The 20,147-nt window shown below is 39.4% G+C and overlaps 1 protein-coding gene across 1 annotated transcript in view; it reads left to right on the forward strand.

Annotated features, from left to right (window-relative positions):
• The window catches only part of LOC140190461 (thioredoxin domain-containing protein 6-like), a 93,238-nt gene that overhangs the window by 33,860 nt on the left and 39,231 nt on the right, over positions 1 to 20,147 (forward strand). The window contains exons 8-10 of the mRNA XM_072247113.1: positions 953 to 1,028; positions 12,661 to 12,734; positions 14,521 to 14,613. Of these exons, the coding sequence (XP_072103214.1) occupies positions 953 to 1,028; positions 12,661 to 12,734; positions 14,521 to 14,613 (243 nt within the window). The remainder of the gene's footprint in view (positions 1 to 952; positions 1,029 to 12,660; positions 12,735 to 14,520; positions 14,614 to 20,147) is intronic.

Raw genomic sequence — 20,147 nt, forward strand, 5'->3', positions numbered from 1 at the left:
TCTTTTGGTCTAAGAAGATCCAGTATATTTGTACTGGAGCCAGTAGGAAGGGAACTCTGCTTAGCCTTGTCAGCCTTCATGGAGTGTGAGTGTGACCATGTTTCCAATAACAGGGATGAAATTCCAACTTCTGAAGCTGCATCTGGTCATTTATACAGGTTCATCACCCAGTTGTCATTCTGGGTGAGTACCGTGTCACCGCTTTGCTCATCAGACTTTATCATGAGCAAGCATGTCATCAAGGCTGACATATTTGAAGTGAGAACGGTTAAAGAATTTTTTCAAGACCAGTCTCTAAGACTATCCTTTTTATCTTTTGCCAAAGACCGAATGAAATGATCATTTGACTTATAGTTTCAGTAGTTAAATTTGACATTTCAAGGATGCCAGGCAGGCAGTGTTCTGGCCTCTGGAGGTGCAGTACATCACTTCCTGTATGTAAGCTGTTAATTTACTGCATATAATTTCCTGTGCAGGTTAATTTGGATTTCAATTTGAAGCACATGGTGTAGAAAGACATCCACCTCCATCTCCTCTTTATTTACTCTTAAAACAGCAATATCTCATTAAAAATCCTGAAGAAAGCATCTGGCTTGAGTGATTTTTGAGAAGGTGTTTAACTCCCTGCCTTGCTTTGTACACGTACACTGTGAGGGCAGAAGGACGTTGTCCTCTTCCAAGAAGAGGGGAAGTAAAACTAAAACTTTGAGGGCTTATATTGAAGGTGAGACATGATTTAAAAGAGATCTGAAGAAGGACTTCAGCCCTGAACACAGTGCAGGGGTGCCAAAAAGATCAATGGTTCTCTCTCTCTCCCCCCCACCCCCGCTCTCTCCCTCCCTCTCTCTCTCCCTCCGGTATTTGTAGAATGCATAGTTTCATCAGCAGGATAACATGAATAAAATATCTGTAATGAAGCTGATGATTAGTATCCTGTTTTATATTTAACCAGATCCAAGCAGTTCAGTTATATGATGTGGAAGATGAAATAGAAGAATTTATGCAGGTAGCAACATCCAGACAAGTTGGTGAGTGATCCTGATGTAATAAAATATACCTTTTAGAATAAATGGTAGAAAAGCCATAGAAAGATACAGCCGAAACAGACTCTTTAGTCCATTAAGTCCATGGTAACTGTCTGGTACCAGTTTTTACTCAATGTCCACACACTAACCCACTTTATTCTCCCCGAATTCCCATCAACTGCTCTTGACTCTACCACTCATCTACACACAAGGGATAATCTATAGTAGCCAATTACCTTATGTGGTAGGAAACCACATGTTTCTAGATTAAAGTGTAAACTCTACACAGAGAACACTTAATTGGTGACTGTAAAAATTGATCCTAAATTGAGTAGTTTCTAGGAGTTGATGGGAGAGAATAGGAAATAAACAGGAAGACTGGAATTGATGAGATTTCCCTAAGAGTTGACATGGACTGGATCGGCTGAATGGCTTTCTTTTCTGTTATTAAACATAGTGCAGTGCAGCACAGGCACAGTACAGCTTTACTAGCTATGCTACTGTGCAGCCCTATCTCAAAATCTTTTAAAAGTTTCAGTCCTGTTTTGGCAGGTCTATAACACAAATTTATTTTCCCGTCATCTGCCATATTCCCTGATCCCCTTGTCCATCAAGAATGTTAATTAGTCAATTTTGCCCATTCCAGGTATTAGTCAAGTAAACCTTAACTGAACTTGCTTACTCATTCAGATAGGATTTCCTCAGCAAAGAAGTTGGGTTCAGTTTCTCATCTACCCCATTAAATCATTCTGAGTGTGAAAGCAGATCAAAGTCAAACGAAAAAGAGAACTCACTCTTTTACAAAGAGCAGTGTATAACTGTAACGTAAAGGGCTGTCTCACAGCTTCTTTGATTGAGAATTGTTTCTAACTTCTGGTGCTATCTGTATGGAGTTTCTAAGTTCTTATTATGACCACATGGATTTCCCCAGCACCTCATTTTCCTCCCATATCTAAACAGGAGCTCATTGGTAGGTTAATTGGAATTGTAAAAATTGACCCTGGAGTGGATGGTTGGTAGAAGAAGTGGTAGGAGTTGATGGGAGAGAATGGGAAACAAAAGGTGGAATGGCATTGATGAGATTGCCCTGAGAGCAAGCATAGATGGATAGGCCAAATGGTTTCCTTCTGTGTCATAGAACACAGCACAGGAACAGACCCTTCAGCCATCATACTGTGCCAAACCAATTAAACTAGTAATTAAATGCCTAAATAAACTAACTGTTTCTACCTATACAATGCCCATATCCCTCCATCTATATTCACGTGTCTATCAAAGAGCCCACTAATCTCCCCTTTCATAATTGACTCCTTTCCTCTTTTGGCAGCACATTCCAGGCACCCAACACTCTGTGTAAAAAAAAAACTTGCTTTGACATCTCCTTTGATCTCCCTTCCACCTTAAATGCAAGCTCTCTAGTTATAGACATTTTTAGATTGCCCAGCAATCTCATCAGTTACCTTTCTCAGTAACCTGGGGTATATCCCATTAGACTCTGGGGACTTATCCACTTTAATGTTTTTAAAGAGAATTAACTTTATCTTAACATTTTCTAGCATATTAGCACACTCCTCCGTGTTCTTCTCTTTGGTAAACACTCATTTCGAGCACATATTTCCTCCTGTATCCTTCCATCTCTTTAGTTATCCTCTTGATATTTGTTTAGAATGCCTTGGAATTCTTTTTAATCCTACTTGCCAAGGACTTTTCATGGCTCTTTCTGGCTGTCTTCCCTCTTGAGTTCTTTCCTAGCTTCTTTATAATTCTCAAGTCAAGTCAAGTTTATTGTCATTTTGACCATAAGCAGCTGGTACAGTACACAGTAAAAATGAAACAACGTTCTTCCAGGACCCTGTTCTCAAGTTCTCTGTTTGATTCTATTTTCCTAAATCTTACATATACTTCCTTTTTCTTCTTGGCTAAATTCACCACCTCCCTTGACATCCAAGGTTCTCTTACATACCCATCCTCATACTTCCTTCTTACATAACTCTGCAGTTGATTTTTAAACATCCTTCTCGTGTCAGATGTGGACTTGCACAGAAACAACTGTCCCAATTAACTGCCTAATACTCTCATAATTTACACTGCTTCAATTCAATACTTTCCCACAAGGGCCATAATTATCCTTACCTAAAGCTAACTTAAAACTTAAGGAGTTTGATCACTGACCTTTCAGTGGGAGAATATTGAGGGAACAGTCACCTGTGCTGGCTCATTTCCCAACACGAGGTCCAGTATGGTCCCTCCACTTGTTGGACTATCTACATACTGATTTAAGAAACTTTCCTGGATGCATCCAACAAGTTCTACCCCATCTAAACTATTTGCACTAAAGGGATCCCAGTCTATACTGGGGAAGTTGAGGTTGAAGTTGAACTTGCTAAAGGACTATACTCAGTCTCTTCCTAGGGAAAGAGGTTGATGTGTTTATAGACACTTTGGGACCAGTGACCATAATTTTAGTGATTTCAAGATAGTTATAGGGACAAACCCATGTGATGATACCCTTCTTATAAAGTTCATGATTTTATAAACCTCTAAAAGGTTTCCCATCAGCCTTGTTTACTCCAAAGAAAACAATTCCAGCCATCTAATCTCTTGAGATAATTCAATCCTTCCAGTCAGGTAACATTCCTGTGAATCTTTTCTGTATTCTCTCCACCTTAATCACATCCTTCTAATAGCATGGTCGTCCTTATCCTTCCAGTCCAATAAATCTATGTCACATCCTTAATGGCATATCAATCCTTTGTTGGTCAAGAAGACCAAAACTTAGTGCTTCATGTCTGGTCCCACCCAGGCCCCCTAAACTACAGCAAGGCATCTCTATTCCTATACTCAATTCCTCTCATCAATGTGAACAAAGTTTATAAAGTCATAGTTGAATTTATTGACATATGCATAAGTATATGTATGCACAAAATGCAATGAAAAACTCACTTGTACTGGGAGTATGCTTGTGGTATATAAACGCGGTAGTGCTGTCCCAGTCCTGTTCACCCGAACTGGAACATTTTATCTGTCGCGGGAGTTTTCAGCCATCATCTTGGTAATGGTGCCATCCCACCTCAGGCGAGTGTCAGACAGGCTCTAGATGAACTGAGCAATGTAATCAACAGGCAAGAAACAGGCCTTTCCCATCATTTTGGGGGATTTGAACCAGGCCAGCTTGAAAAAGTCGCAAAACAATTATTAGCAACGTATCACATGTAGAACCAGAGGAGCTAACAACACTGGACCACTGTTAGACTACCATCAAGAGTGCTTACTGTGCCATCTCATAACCACACTTTAGAAAGTCTGATCACCTGGCTGTCCTTCTACTCCCTAAGTATGGGCAGAGGCTGGACTGTATTCTGGGATTCATCTTCAAGTCTGAATAGGTATGCCACAGTTGTCACTGACTTCATTAAAACCTGTGTGGATGAATATTTGCCTACAAGAACATGCTGTACATACCCAAATCAAAAACTGTGGATGAACCAGGAGGTTTGAAATTTGCTGCAGGTTAGATCTGTGGCATTTAAGTCTGGTGATTCAGGACTATACAAGAAGGCCAGGTATGACTTATGAACGGTTACTTCAAGTACGTAGGAACGGTTCCAAGTGAAGTTAGAGGTGGAATCAGATGCACATCAGCTCAGGCAGACTTTGCAGGCCATTACCTACAACAGAGCGAAACCTAACATCATGAATGGCAGAGTTGCTTCGCTCCCAGATGAGCTCAATGCCTTTCATGCATGCTTTGAAAGAAAGAATATAGGCATCCGTTAGTCTCATGAGTCCATGGATTTGTGCCTTGGAAGGTTTCCAGGGCGCAGGTCTGGCAAGGTTGTATAGAAGACTGGCAGTTGCCCATGCTGCAAATCTCCCTTCCATGCCACCGATGTTGTCCAAGGGAAGGGTATTAGGACTTACACAGCTTGGCACCGATATCATCGCAGAGTGTGGTTAAGTGCCTTGCTCAAGGACACAACACGCTGCCTCAGCCAAGGCTTGAACTAGCGATCTTCAGATCACTAGACAAATACCTTAACCACTTGGCCACACTATGGGAATCCCTGCAGCACCCGGTGATCCAGCAATCTCTGTCTTGAAGGCAGACATCAGATTGTTTTTTTTTAAATCTTTTTAAATCTTTTTATTGAATAAGTATACAAAAAGGTAAGCCATATAGGCACTAATACACAGTTAGAATATAATAAAATTACAGGATATATTAATACAGATAAAAAAAATGATACAAACAATGTAATTTAAACATTACATAATAAGGTAACATAATAGTATACTAATTTTTATATATATATATCAATAGAGAAAAGGAAAAAAAAACCCCAAAAAACCCCCCCAAAAAAAACCCACCGTGCAACTAAACTAAAAGCAAAGCAAAGCAATGGGCTAACTTGGAACCAAGTAGAGTTAAAGAACTTAAAATCACGTCCTCAAACCCAACCTCCATTAAAAACAGTAAGAAAAAACAAGAAGGGAATATAAATATGGAGCAAAAAAGAGAAGAAAAAAAAATTACATTAAATGAAAATATTGAATAAAAGATCTTCAGGTCTGTTCAAATTTAGGTGAGGAATCATAGAGATTGCTTCTAATTTTCTCCAAATTCAAGCATAATATCATCTGAGAAAACCAAAAAAAGGTAGTTGGAGCATTAAGCTCTTTCCAATGTTGTAAGATACATCTTTTCGCCATTAAAGTAAGAAATGCAATCATTCTACGGGCTGAAGGAGAAAGATTACTGGAAATCGTAGGTAATCCAAAGATAGCAGTAATAGGGTGAGGAGAGATATCTATATTCAATACCTTTGAGATAATATTAAAAATGTCTCTCCAAAAAGTTTCCAGAGTAGGACAAGACCAAAACATTTGAGTTAAAGAGGCTATCTGCCCCGGACATCTATCACAAAAAGGATTAATATGAGAATAAAAATGAGCTAATTTATTTTTGGACATATGTGCTCTATGAACAACTTTAAATTGAATTAGGGAATGTTTAGCACAGATAGGGGAAGTATTGACTAATTGTAAAATCTGCCCCCAGTCATCCATGGAAATGATAGAACCCAATTCCTGTTCCCAATCTACCCTAATCTTATCAAATGGAGCTTTCCTAAGTTTCATAATAATATTATAAATCATAGCCAATGCACCTTTCTGACATGGATTAAGGTTAATTATAGTATCTAAAATATATGTAGGAGGAAGCATTGGAAAGGAAGAAAGTATAGTACTTAGGAAATTTCTAACTTGTAGATATCTAAAAAATGTATTCTTGATAAATTATATTTATTAGATAATTGTTCAAAAAACATAAGGGAACCATCTAAAAATAAATCCAAAAACTGTGAAATACCCTTAGTCTTCCAAATTTGAAAAGCACGATCTGTGAAAGAGGGAGGAAAAAATATGTTACCTAAAATAGGAATCGCTAGCCCAAATTGGTTAAGATCAAAAAATTTTCTGAATTGAAACCAAATACGTAAGGTATATTTAACTATCGGGTTAGAGACCTGTTTGAGGCGTTTCAAATCAAAAGGAAGAGAGGAACCTAAAATAGAGCCAAGTGTATAGTCCTGAACAGATTGTAATTCCATTGCTACCCATTTAGGAATGGATAGTATATCCTGGTCAAGTAACCAAAATTTCATATGTCGAATATTAATTGCCCAATAATAGAATCTAAAGTTAGGTAATGCTAAACCTCCATCTCTCTTAGCTTTCTGTAAATGTATTTTACCCAGTCTCGGGTTTTTATTTTGCCAAATAAATGAAGAAATTTTTGAGTCAACTTTATCAAAAAAAGATTTTAGAACAAAAATTGGTAATGCCTGAAATATATATAAAAATTTTGGCAGAAAAAACATCTTAACTGCATCAATACGACCAATCAAAGTTAAATATAATGGAAACCATTTAGATGAAAGTTGAATAATATGGTCAATTAATGGTAAAAAATTAATCTTAAACAAATCTTTGTGTTTACAAGTAATTTTAATCCCAAGATATGAAAAATAATTATTAATCAATTTAAACAGAAAGTTATGATATAAAGGAAGTTGTTTATTAATTGGGAAAAGTTCACTTTTACTAAGATTTAATTTATAACCTGAAAAAAGACTAAATTGTGCTAATAAATCTAAAACAGCAGGGATGGATTTTTGAGGATTAGAAATATATAAAAGTAAGTCATCAGCATAGAGTGATATTTTATGGGACTTTAAGCCCCAAGTTATCCCAGTAATATTTGGAGATTCTCGAATGGCAATTGCAAGAGGTTCTAATGCAATATCAAATAATAAAGGACTAAGAGGACAACCTTGTCGAGTACCTCGAAAAAGAGGGAAAAAAAGGTGAGTTTAAAGAGTTAGTACGGACCGAGGCCACAGGAGAATGATATAACAATTTGATCCAGGATATAAATTTCGAGCTAAAATTAAACATTTCAAGCACCTTAAATAAGTAAGGCCATTCTACTTTATCAAAAGCGCTCTCAGCATCTAAAGAGATAACACACTCAAGAACATTTTGTGAGGGGGTATAAACAATATTTAACAGTGTGCGAATGTTATAAAAAGAGTAACGACCTTTAATAAAACCCGTTTGGTCTTCCGAAATAATAAAAGGAAGTACTTTTTCTAATCTGTTTGCTAATAATTTAGAAAAAATTTTAGAATCAACATTTAATAAAGATATTGGTCTATAAGATGCACATTGAGCAGGATCTTTATCCTTCTTTAATATTAGAGAGATTGACGCTCTATTGAAAGATTCGGGAAGTTTACCAAGTTTTAATGAAGCCTCGAAAACCCTACAGAACCAAGGGATTAATGAAGGTGCAAAACATTTATTAAATTCTGCTGTAAACCCATCAGGGCCAGGAGCTTTCCCCAGGTTCATAGAGGAAATAACATTCTTAATCTCATCAGTGGTAATGGGAGTATCAGATTGGTTTTCAAGAGGGTGAACCCTTGCAAGGTGACAGGCCCCGATGGTGTACTTGGTAGAGCTCTGAAAAACCTGTGCCAACTGGCGGATGTGTTCAAAGCATTTTCAGTCTTCTCATTGATACAGTGAGAAGTTCCCACCTGCTTCAAAAGGACAACATCATACCAGTGCCCAAGTAGAACAGTGTGAGCTGTCTTAATGACTGTCATCCTGTAGCTCTCTCCTCTTTGATGATAAGAGATTGGTTATGGCTAGATTCAACTCCTCTCTCAACAAGGATCTGCACCCACTGCAGTTTGCTTATCATCACAATAGGTCTACAGCAATGCAACTTCATTGGCTCTTCTTGTGGCCCTAATAATACTTATGTCAGGATGCTGTTTAACAGCTCAGTGTTTAACACAATCATTCCTGCAGTTCTGATTGAAAAGCTCTAAAATCTGGGTCTCTGACCCTCCCTCTGCAACTAGATCCTTGACTTCCTCTTTGGAAGGCTACAGTCTGCATACTGGAAATAACATCTCCATCTCACTGATTATCAACATCTCACGAATGTATGTTTACCCCACTGCACTGCTCTCTCTACACCCATGACTGTGTGGCTAGGCACAGCTCAAATGCCACTCTATAAATTTGCTGATGACACAATTACTGTTGACTGAATTTCAGATGGTGACGAGAAGGTGTACAGGAGCGAGATATACTCAGCTAGTTGAGTGGTGTCACAGAAAATATCTTGCACACAACATCAGTAAGACCAAAGAACTGATTGTGGACTTCAGAAAGGGTAAGCTGAGGGAACACACTAGCCCTCATAGAGGGATCAGAAATGGAAAGAGTGAGCAATTTCAAGTTCCTGGGTGTCAACATCTCTGAGGAGCTATACTGGGCCCAACATATCAATGCAGTTATGACGAAGGCCTGACAGCGGCTATATTTCATTAGAAGTTTGAGGAGAGTTGGTATAACACCATCTATACTCGCAAATTTCTGCAGATGTATTGTGGAGAGCATTTTAACTAGCTGCATCACCGTCTGGGATTGTGGGGGAGGGGGGAGGGTGGGGTGGGTGCTTCTGCACAGGATTGAAAGAAGCTGCAGTTGTCATTTGGTCCACAAAGATTATTCTGAGCTTCCAGTTATTTTCACCTTCATTTTCCATTCTACTCTTATTATGGTCTCTCTGTATTTAAATTCCTACATTATTTCGACAAAGTGCAACGTTAGCTGAATGACCAGTCTTTCACCATCGACACACTGCAGCCCTCTACCCCATAACCATTTCAGGTCAAGTCAAGTCAAATTTATTGTCATTTAACTATATACAGTACATGTATACCATCAGGTGAGACAAAGTTTCTCTGGACCCGGATGTAAAGAATAGTATTACACAAAACACACAATAACTTAGGAAAGTAAGGATAAAATCTACTGATGAATTATGCATAAATAAACAAAGTAAAGTGATAAATTAAATATTGCCAGGTACAGACAGATTAACCAGTGACACTTTGAACGTGATGTAGGAGGGAGTTCAGAAGCCTAATGGCCCGAGGGAAGAAACGGATCCTCCTAACCGTTGTTGTTTTTATGCGTTGGAATCTCCTGGTAGAAAGTAAAAGAGGATTCTGGATATTTGAGTGGGATCCTTGATAATACCAAGGGCTCATTTATTTGGAGTGCTGTGCACACATTGTCCCCGGTGAATAGTAAAGAAACCCCTATGATCCTCTCAGCCGTTCTCACAGTCCAATGTTGGGACTTCCAGTCCACTGCTCAGCTGCTCCCATACCAGATGGAGATGCAGCTTGTCAGGATGTTCTCAATGGTGTTCCTGTAAAATTCAGTCAAGATGGGAGGGAGGGGTGAGGGGGGTGAAGCCTCGCTTGCCTCGATCTCCTTAGGAAGTGGAGGTGCTGCTATGTCTTCTTGTTCAGAGAGGTGATATTGAGGGACCAGGTGAGGTCTTATGTGATGTGAAGTCTCAGGAACTTGGTGCACTTAACTCTCTCTACAGAGGAGCCATGTGTTCACAGAAGGAGATGGTTTATCTGATCCTTCTTGAAGTCTACAATGACTTCCTTGGCCTTCTCCATTTTTAGACTTAGTTTGTTCTTTTCACACTAGTACACTTCCTCCCTGTATTCCGACTCATCACTGTTGTTGATGAGACCAGCCACTGTTGTGTCATCCATAAACTTGATGACACAGTTTGAGCTGAATGCTGCAACACAGTTATGTGTCAGCAGTGTGAACAGCTGCGGGCTGAGCACAGAGCCTCGGGTGGCACCAGTGCTCAGTGTAATGGAACTATAGACATTGCTGCCCACACGGACTGACTGTGGCCTTTGTTAAGAAGTCCAGGATCCAGTTACAGAGGGAGCTGTTTAGACCCAATGAGGACAGTTTCCCCACCAGTTTCTGGGGTATGATGGTGGTAAACACTGAGCTGAAGTCTGACTGTGTGTGACTATTTGTGATAGTAATTCAAGCACCCAGAAGCAGAGGGTCTTTAAATACAGGGTCTGTGTGCATTTGAATACAGGATCTTAAGCTTTTTAATTTTTTTTTATATTGTTTTTGCCTGTATTTATTTCTGTTGCTTATCCATTTTGCATGCTTCACTTCTACCTTCCACTTTCAGCTTCCTTTCTTCTTACTTGACTCTCCTCTCAGATTCCCATCCTCTGTCCTTCCCAAAAATGTTAGCGTAATGCCCCTGCCATGGTCTCCTGAAAACTGTTACTTTTTTTTCATATTTTACAGGGATCTCCTTAAACCAAAACACTTGAGGAAATAATGCTATTTATTTAGGAGACAAAGAAATCCTAAAACTTAGAATCAGCTACATATCTTCTTATTCATAGACATCTAAGATACAGTAGCTATAAAAAGTATCCCCCCCCCACCCCTGGAGGTTTTCATGTTTTATTGCTTTACAACATTGAATCACAGTGGATTTAATTTGGCTTCTTTTGACACTCTTTACCAGAAGAAGACTCTTTTGTGTCAAGGTGAAAACAGATCTTTACAAACTGATCTAAATTAATTACAAATATAAAACACAAAATAATTGATTGCATAAGTATTCATCCCTTCAAGTCAGTATTTAGTAGATGCACCTTTGGCACCGTTTACAGCCTTGAGTGTGTGTGGATAGTTTTCTATCAGCTTTGCACATCTGGACACTGCAGTTTTTCCCCAAACTCTGTCAGAATGCACAGGGATTGTGAATGAATAGCCCTTTTCAAGTCCAGCCACAAATTCTCAATAGGATTGAGGTCTGGAATCTGACTTGACCACTCCAGGACATTAACTTTGTTGTTTTTAAGCCATTTCTGTGTAGTTTTGGCTTTATGCTTGGGGTCATTGTCTTGCTGGAAAACAAATCTTCTTCCAAGTTTCAGTTCTCTTACAGACTGCATCAGGTTTTCCTCCAGGATTTCCTTATATTTTTCTGCATTCATTTTACCCTTTACCTTCAGAAGCCTTCCAGAGCCTGTTGCAGTGAATTATCCCCACAGCATGATGCAGCCAGCACCAGCCTTCATGGTAGGGATGGTGTGTTTTGATGATGTGCAGTGTCTGGCTTATGCCAAGTTTAGTCTGTTTAGTCTGATGGCCAAAAAGCTCAATTTTGGTCTCATCAGACCATAGAACCTTCTTTCATCTGACTCCAGAGTCTCCCACATGCCTTCTGGCAAACTGCAGCCGAGATTTCATGTGAGTTTTTTTCAACAGTGGCTTTCTCTTTGCTACTCTCCCATGAAGCTGCAACTGGTGAAGCACCCAGGCAAGTTGTTGAATGCACAGTCTCTCCCATCTCAGCCACTGAAGCTTGTAATTCCTCCAGAGTCGTAGGTCGCTTAGTGGCCTCCCTCACTAGTCTCCTTGCATGGTCACTCAGTTTTTGAGGATTGTCTGCTCTAGTCAGAGTTATAGCTGTAAATCTTTCCATTTCTTGACGATTGACTTAACTGTACTCCAAGTGATTTTCAGTGATTTGGAAATTTTCATGTATCCATCTCCTGACTTGTGCTTTTCAATAACCTTTTCATGGAGTTGCTTGGAGTGTTCTTTTGACTTCATGGCGTAGTTTTTGCCAGGATACTGACTCACCAGCAGTTGGACCTTTCAGAACTACACCTTGACTGAACATGGTGATCTCTATTTAACTAATTATGTGACTTCTAAAACCAATTGGCTACATCAATGATGATTTACTGTGCCATACTAAAAGAGATGAATACTTACGCAATCAATTATTTTGAATTTTATATTTCTAATTAATTTAGTTATCTTTTTAGAGATCTGTTTTCACTTTGACACGAAAGAGTCTTTTTCTATTGATCAGTGTCAAAAAAGCCAAATCCACTGAGATTCAAAGTTGTAAAACAATAAAACATGATAACTTCCAAGGGGAGATGAATACTTTGTCTAGGTACTGAATACTATTGGTGGCATGGCCACCATTCATTCCATTCTATTTTCTCTACAAAAGTCTGTGGAGCAGCAGAGATTGCCTAGGGATATTATCATAATATGGTTGCTGGGATTGCTGGCATAGACTCTTCTGGAATTGTCATCAAACCAAAAGAAAGGTTTTACTTACTCTAAGGACTATAGTATGTATGTTTTGGCAAGATTACAAGAAGTTTTAATTTCTTTTCAGACAAAATTTTTACAGTGGTGGTAATCAAACCAAATGCAGTCATTACTGGAATTGATAATAACATCAAAGAAAAGGTAAGTGATATAGGAACATACTAAATGCCAATGAAAAATAAGAATAGGCCACTCAGCTCCTCAGGTCTGTCCTGTCAATTCACAAGATCTTGGCTGACCTAACTGTAACCTCACTCTTCATTGGTAGCCTTAACCCCTTTACTTATAAATTATCTTTCTCTCCCTTAAAAGTATTTAAAAAGCTGATTCCAATTTTTAAATAGTAACTCCTACTTCTAAATTCTCCGCAAGATAAATATCCTTTCCCTATCCACCCTTAGGGTCATAAGTTCTGAAGAGAATACGACAACAAAAAAGAATATAGAAATACCCAATAGATTTGGAACTTGTATGTTTCATTGAAGTTACCTCTCACATTTTGAAACTCCAGCAGGTACAGACCCAGCCTGTCAACCTTTTCTCATAAGACTATTTGCCTTTTTCAGAAATGAGTGTAGTAAACCTCTGAACTGCTTCTGACATGTTAACATCCATTCTTTTTATAAGGAAACTGATACTGCACACACTACTAACGATGTAATTTCAATAATGCTCTTCTGGTTTAAGATGCCACTACTGAAGTTGGGTGACAGCTTACTAGTAATTCATAAGGCAAGAACTACAACTAAATACTTCATTAATAACACTTTTTCTATGGTAAATTGTGGTAAACTATCAACACAAACAATGAAGAGGCGAGGCTGAGTTGAGGATTCAACTGTGTGGGTGCGATGCAAAGTCGGAGTGTTTGAGGAGAAGTGGTTGGAGCAAGGTTGAGGCATGTTCAAGACAGAGTTGGAGGTAACGAATCGGAGAGGAGTTGGAGTGGAGGAGTTCCAGAGCCCATCCACTGAAACCAGGAGTGAGGTTGGATCGGTCTAAGTGCCGGGCTGATTTGGAAAGGTTGAGTATGGGCAGGCCCAGAAGCTACTGCCGCATTGGGCCGGGGTCCTAATGTGAGGGACAATCTGGTGTTTGGACGATTTAAGTGCTGGCCCAGATAGACTGAAAAGGCAGGGTGTCAGGAATGGAGGCGAAGATTAGGTCAATTCTGCTCACTCTTCTGTGACGTTTTCTCCTCTCTCCATAGCACTAAGGCTGTGAGACTGCTCCAGTTTCTCCAGGGCTCGGATCTGCAAGCTTTGCGGTGATTTGCCCCACTGTCTGATGAACTGAAACTGGGGCTATGGGCCTACTCTGGCTGCTCTGGGTTCTGCGTCTATGGACTCAATTTGGTTCTTAATGCTATCGCTTACTTTTATTGTTTGTATGATTTGTGTTTTTTTTCTCTCTCTCTGCACATTGGGTGTTGGTCTTTTTTTAAAATTGGGTTCTTTCAGATTTCTTGCTTTGTGGCTGTCTATAAGGAGAAGAATCTCTAGGTTGTATAATTTATACATACTTAGATAATAAATGTACTTTGAACTTTAATAACCTTGTTATTTTTGTATTCAGTTTCTCTTCCATTAAGTATTAACATTCTGTTAGCTTTCCTATTTGGTACCTGCATGCTAGATTTTTTTGAGAATCACATGTTAGGATACCCAGATCCTATGGTACCTCAAACTTCTGACTATTTTGATAAATGTTTTTTGCAGATATTTTTTTCCTACCAAGTGAGCATTTTCACATTTTCCAACATTATACTGAATTAGCCAGATCTTTACCCACAAATTAACCGACTTATATCCCTTTGCAGCCTGATTAACTCTTGTTCCTCTTGCTTTCTCTGTACAACATAATCCAGTTATCCTGTAATTCTACTGCTTATTAATAAACAATTATTTGTTTTTTTTTCTCTGCAAAGATTAGTGAGACAGGATTACAAATTATGGCAGAAGAAACAGCACAATTAACTGAGGAAGAAGCCAAGGAATTGTATGAGTATAAAAAGCACCAGGTAATCACTTATCTAGAAAGACAATAGAAGATTATCTGATAAGGTTACATGGCATTTAAACATCAAATTATGTTGTAAAATTATTTCTGTATATTAGAAGTTTAAGAAGGGTATACTGAAATAAGCATACTGTAAATTCACACAGTGATTATATCCTTATTATTAGTGGGAAAAGAAACAATGCATACTGTATATTTTGTAATTATTGCATTTAAAAATTGTGTCCTATTGTTAATAGTTATAGGATATAAGTGATTAAGTTAAGTGACTTCAATCTATAGGCCTGAATTCAGATCTTACCATAGTAGTTGTTGAATTTGTAGTCAGTGAATAATGTTGAATTTGGAATAGCAGCAACCACTAGTTTTAGTAACAATAACCAAAAAAAACTACTGAATTATTGTAAAGTCCCATCTGGTTCATTAAAGTTCTTCAGAGGAGAAAATCTGCAATCCTTATCTGGTTTGTCTCATAAGCAACTGAAGTCTCAACATTGTGATTGATTCTTAAAATGCCTTCTGAATTGGTCTAACAAACCTACTAGTTGTCAAAGTTTAACTCGGGATGGGCAATAAATGCTAACCACAACAATCCTCTCCCGATCCAGTTAAATTAATATTCCTATGATAGAATATTTTAACAAGCATTAAGCTGTTGTCTTACTTTATATTAAAATACACTCTATCTACTGCTGGATATAGCTAGACAATAACACTTTCACTGGAAAAGTTACGAAAGGAAAAGCTTCCTACAGTGGGGAATCAAGGATTAGAGGGCACAGTCTCAGAATAGAATGATGCCCTCTTATAACAAATGAGGAGGAATTTCCTCTGCCAGAGAGTGGTGAATTTGTGGAATTTATTTCTACAAATAGCTGTGGAGGCCAAGTCATTGGGTATATTTAAAGTGGAAGTTGGTTGATTCCTAGTTAGTAAAAGTGTTAAAGGTTACAGGGAGAAAGCAGGGAAATGGGGTTGAGAGGGATAATAAATCCGCTGCGATGAAATGATGGATTCTGGTCCTATGTCTTATGGTCTAAGCCCATCCATACGTTCATCCAGGTCATCGATATAGAGTATGTCACAAACAGCAGAGAACTCAGTACAGATCTCTTCAGAGGACAGTCTGCCATGAACCTCCAGCTCGAATAAGAACCATTGCCCACTAACCTCTGTCTTCTAGGGCAAGCCAATTTTAAATCCAAATGGCCAAGACACCAGGGATCCTATGCATCTTATTCTTCTGACTGAGCCAACCACAAGGGACCTTGTTGAATGCCTTACTAAAATCTATGTTGACAACATCCACTGCTCTACTGTAATCCCCCCTTCCTTTAACCACTGGGAATTCAAGGAGCAAATATGACAGAGATTGCAGATAAATGCAGGGATAATAGGGTTGTAATGGTAGGAGATTTTTTATTGACCATAATACTGATTGTGTAATCTATGGATCTATTTCTTTTAGAGCAATAGCCCCCCTTATCACTACGTATTGATCTGTTGTCTGTGCATGTGCATTGCTCTGTCGTCTATGCATGCACATTGCTTCCTCTCTCTCTCTCTTGCTGTAATGTGAATACATCAGTTGAAACCATCTCCAGTGTGTGTGTTTTTATTTAATCAATATGTAGTTGCGCAGACACAAAAAACTGGTGACAAGAGTGAACCTGAATGTCAGAAAATATTATGAACTGCACCGACAGTTACGGGACAAAACAGCGAGAGGAAAAAGTTAAACAATATGGAAGCCGTCACGGACAGTAACAAAGGGCTGCATAAGTACAGCATAGTACACAATGAAAGGCGTGCAACTTGCAAAATTTAAAGTGAAAATAACATGGCAATGGCTTTGGCCAGGAAAGTTGATGAATTTGATAGCACTAACGAAGGCTGGGAGTCATATATCAAGAGGGTGGAACTATATTATAATGCGAACAACATGGAGGAACAAAAGAAATGCCCCACGCTTCTTAGCTTAATGAGTACTAGGATTAGTCTCTTACGCAACCTGGTAACCTCTGAAAAGCCAGCAAGCAGGACATTTGTCAAAATTGTTACAATTTTACAAAATCACTTGAGCCCTAAACTGCTGGTAATAGCTGAGAGATTTAGATTTTACAAAAGGAACCAGTCAAACATAAAGCATTTCTGAATATACTGTAGAACTACCCAAACTTTTCCAGTATTGTGACTTAAGAGATGGAACTTCTGATGCATTAAGGGACAGGCTTGTATGTGGCATGCATAGCCAAAGCACCCAAAAGAGGCTATTTTCAGAAAGAGACCTAACCTTAGAACAGGCATTGACCATTGCAATATCGTTAGAGACTGCAACAAAGAATACAACAGAATTACAGAAGAGGAGGTTAGAACGTGAAGTGCTCAAAATATCCTCGAATGCTGCAAAAAGCCAAAAATGTCTTCAATGTGGTAAATCATCCCATGATGCAAATGACTGTTGGTTCAAAGAAAGAGTATGAGAAAGTGTCACAGACAAGGTCACATAGAGAGAGAGTGTGCAAGGCAGACAAAAAGTGCAACCAAGTGAAAAGTCTCAAACACAAAACTAAGCAGATGCATAAAGTGACCGAAAGTAAATGTGACAACACAGAGTCTGGCAAAGGGGAGCTGTCATGCCTAGAGCTGCATAGTATTACCGAAGCAGATCACAATATTATATGGATCACCATAGATTTGTGTGGTGCAAAACTAAAAATAGAGCTGGATACAGGGTTAGCTTTGTCCATAATTCCAGAGGCTGACTACAATAGAATGTTTTCTAAGATGCTATTAGAGAAGACCTTCAGTGATACTAAAGCCTACACAGGCGAAAAAGTGTCCCCAAAGGCAAATAGGTGAATGTGACGCATGGAGGCCAAACACCGCAGTTAGAGCTTGATGTATTGAAAAATGGACGGCCAATACTTTTCAGACATGAATGGTTGAGAAAAATCCAACTAAACTGGCACTCAGTCAAAGCTCTCATGGTGGCATCAACAAGTAACGGCAACCCAAATGGTAGTACTAACTAGAGACTGTTAGAGCTGCTTAATGCTAATGAGAAGGATAATCCAAAGAGCTTTTACAAGTATATTAAGAGCAAAAGGATTGTAAGGGATAAAATTGGTCCTCTTGAAGATCAGAGTGGTCGGCTTTGTGCGGAACCAAAGGAAATGGGGGAGATCTTAAATAGGATTTTTGCGTCTGTATTTACTAAGGAAGCTGGCATGAAATCTATGGAATTGAGGGAATCAAGTAGTGAGACCATGGAAACTGTACAGATTGAAAAGGAGGAGGTGCTTGCTGTCTTGAGGAAAATTAAAGTGGATAAATCCCCGGGACCTGACAGGGTGTTCCCTCGGACCTTGAAGGAGACTAGTGTTGAAATTGCGGAGGCCCTGCCAGAAGTATTTAAAATGTTGCTGTCTACGGGTGAAGTGCCGGAGGATTGGAGAGTGGCTCATGTTGTTCCGTTGTTTAAAAAAGGATCGAAAAGTAATCCGGGAAATTATAAGCCGGTGAGTTTAACGTCAGTAGTAGGTAAGTTATTGGAGGGAGTACTAAGGGACAGAACCTACAAGCATTTGGATAGACAGGGGCTTATTAGGGAGAGTCAACATGGCTTTGTGCGTGGTAGGTCATGTTTGACCAATCTGTTGGAGTTTTTCAAGGAGGTTACCAGGAAAGTGGATGAAGGGAAGGCAGTGGATATTGACTACATGGACTTCAGTAAGGCCTTTGACAAGATCCCGCATGGGAGGTTAGTTAGGAAAATTCAGTTGCTAGGTATACGTGGAGAGGTGGTAAATTGGATTAGACATTGGCTCGATGGAAGAAGCCAGAGAGTGGTGGTAGAGAATTGCTTCTCTGAGTGGAGGCCTGTGACTAGTGGTGTGCCACAGGGATCAGTGCTGGGTCCATTGTTATTTGTCATCTATATCAATGATCTGGATGATAATGTGGTAAATTGGATCAGCAAGTTTGCTGATGATACAAAAATTAGAGATGTAGTAGACAGTGAGGAAGGTTTTCAGAGCCTGCAGAGGGACTTGGACCAGCTGGAAAAATGGGCTGAAAAATGTCAGATGGAGTTTAATACTGACAAGTGTGAGGTATTGCACGTTGGAAGGACAAACCAACGTAGAACATACAGGGTTAATGGTAAGGCACTGAGGAATGCAGTGGAACAGAGGGATCTGGGAATACAGATACAAAATTCCCTAAAAGTGTCATCAGAGGTAGATAGGGTCATAAAGAGAGCTTTTGGTACATTGGCCTTTATTAATCAAAGTATTGAGTATAAGAGGTGGAATGTTATGATGAGGTTGTATAAGGCATTGGTGAGGCCGAATCTGGAGTATTGTGTTCAGTTTTGGTCACCAAATTATAGGAAGGATATAAATAAGGTTGAAAGAGTGCAGAGAAGGTTTACAAGGATGTTGCCGGGACTTGAGAAACTCAGTTACAGAGAAAGGTTGAATAGGTTAGGACTTTATTCCCTGGAGCGTAGAAGAATGAGGGGAGATATAAAATTATGATGGGTATAGATAGAGTGAATGCAAGCAGGCTTTTTCCACTGAGGCAAGGGGAGAAAAAAACCAGAGGACATGGGTTAAGGGTGAGGGGGGAAAAGTTTAAAGGGAACATTAAGGGGGGGCTTCTTCACACAGAGAGTGGTGGGAGTATGGAATGAGCTGCCAGACGAGGTGGTAAATGCGGGTTCTTTTTTAACATTTAAGAATAAATTGGACAGATACATGGATGGGAGGTGTATGGAGGGATATGGTCCGTGTGCAGGTCAGTGGGACTAGGCAGAAAATGGTTCGGCACAGCCAAGAAGGGCCAAAGGGCCTGTTTCTGTTCTGTAGTTTCTATGGTTCTATGGTTCTATGGAGAAGGTGTTTGAGAAGGGGATTGGAAAACTCAAAGGTATGAAGGCCAGAATTGAATTGAATGAGGCAGCAACCCCAAGATTCCATAAAGCGTGTCCAGTGCCTTACAAGCTACATCATAAAGTGATGCTGAGCTTGGAGGCTTCTGGAATTTTCTCCAAGGTTGAGTGGAGAGATTGGACCATGCCAATTGTCCCAGTCATCAACAAAGGGAAGACCAGAGTTGTTCACATATGTGGGGATTTCAAAGTGAGTGTCAACCCGGTGTTGCATACTGTGCAGTATACCCTGCCACAAATAGAAGACATTTTTGCATCTTTGGCAGGCGGGGACAGGTTTTCAAAGATTGACTTGTCACAAGCCTATCTGCAAATAGAGATTGAGGAATCAAGCAGGAGGTTCCTCACCATCAAAACTCATATATTCCAATATAATCATCTTGTCTTTGGTGTCACGTCAGCTCCAGCAATTTGGCAAAGAGTAATGGACCAAATGCTCCAAGATATCCCAGGAACACGATGTTACCTTGATGACATGATCGTGACTGGCAAGAATGATGAAGAGCACCTCCAGAACCTTGGTAAAGTGCTTAACAGGCTGACTGAGTATGGTCTGCATGCAAAGAGAGAGAAATGTGAGT

This window comes from Mobula birostris, chromosome 1 (genome assembly GCF_030028105.1).
Source record: "Mobula birostris isolate sMobBir1 chromosome 1, sMobBir1.hap1, whole genome shotgun sequence".
Taxonomy (NCBI): Eukaryota; Metazoa; Chordata; class Chondrichthyes; order Myliobatiformes; family Myliobatidae; genus Mobula; species Mobula birostris.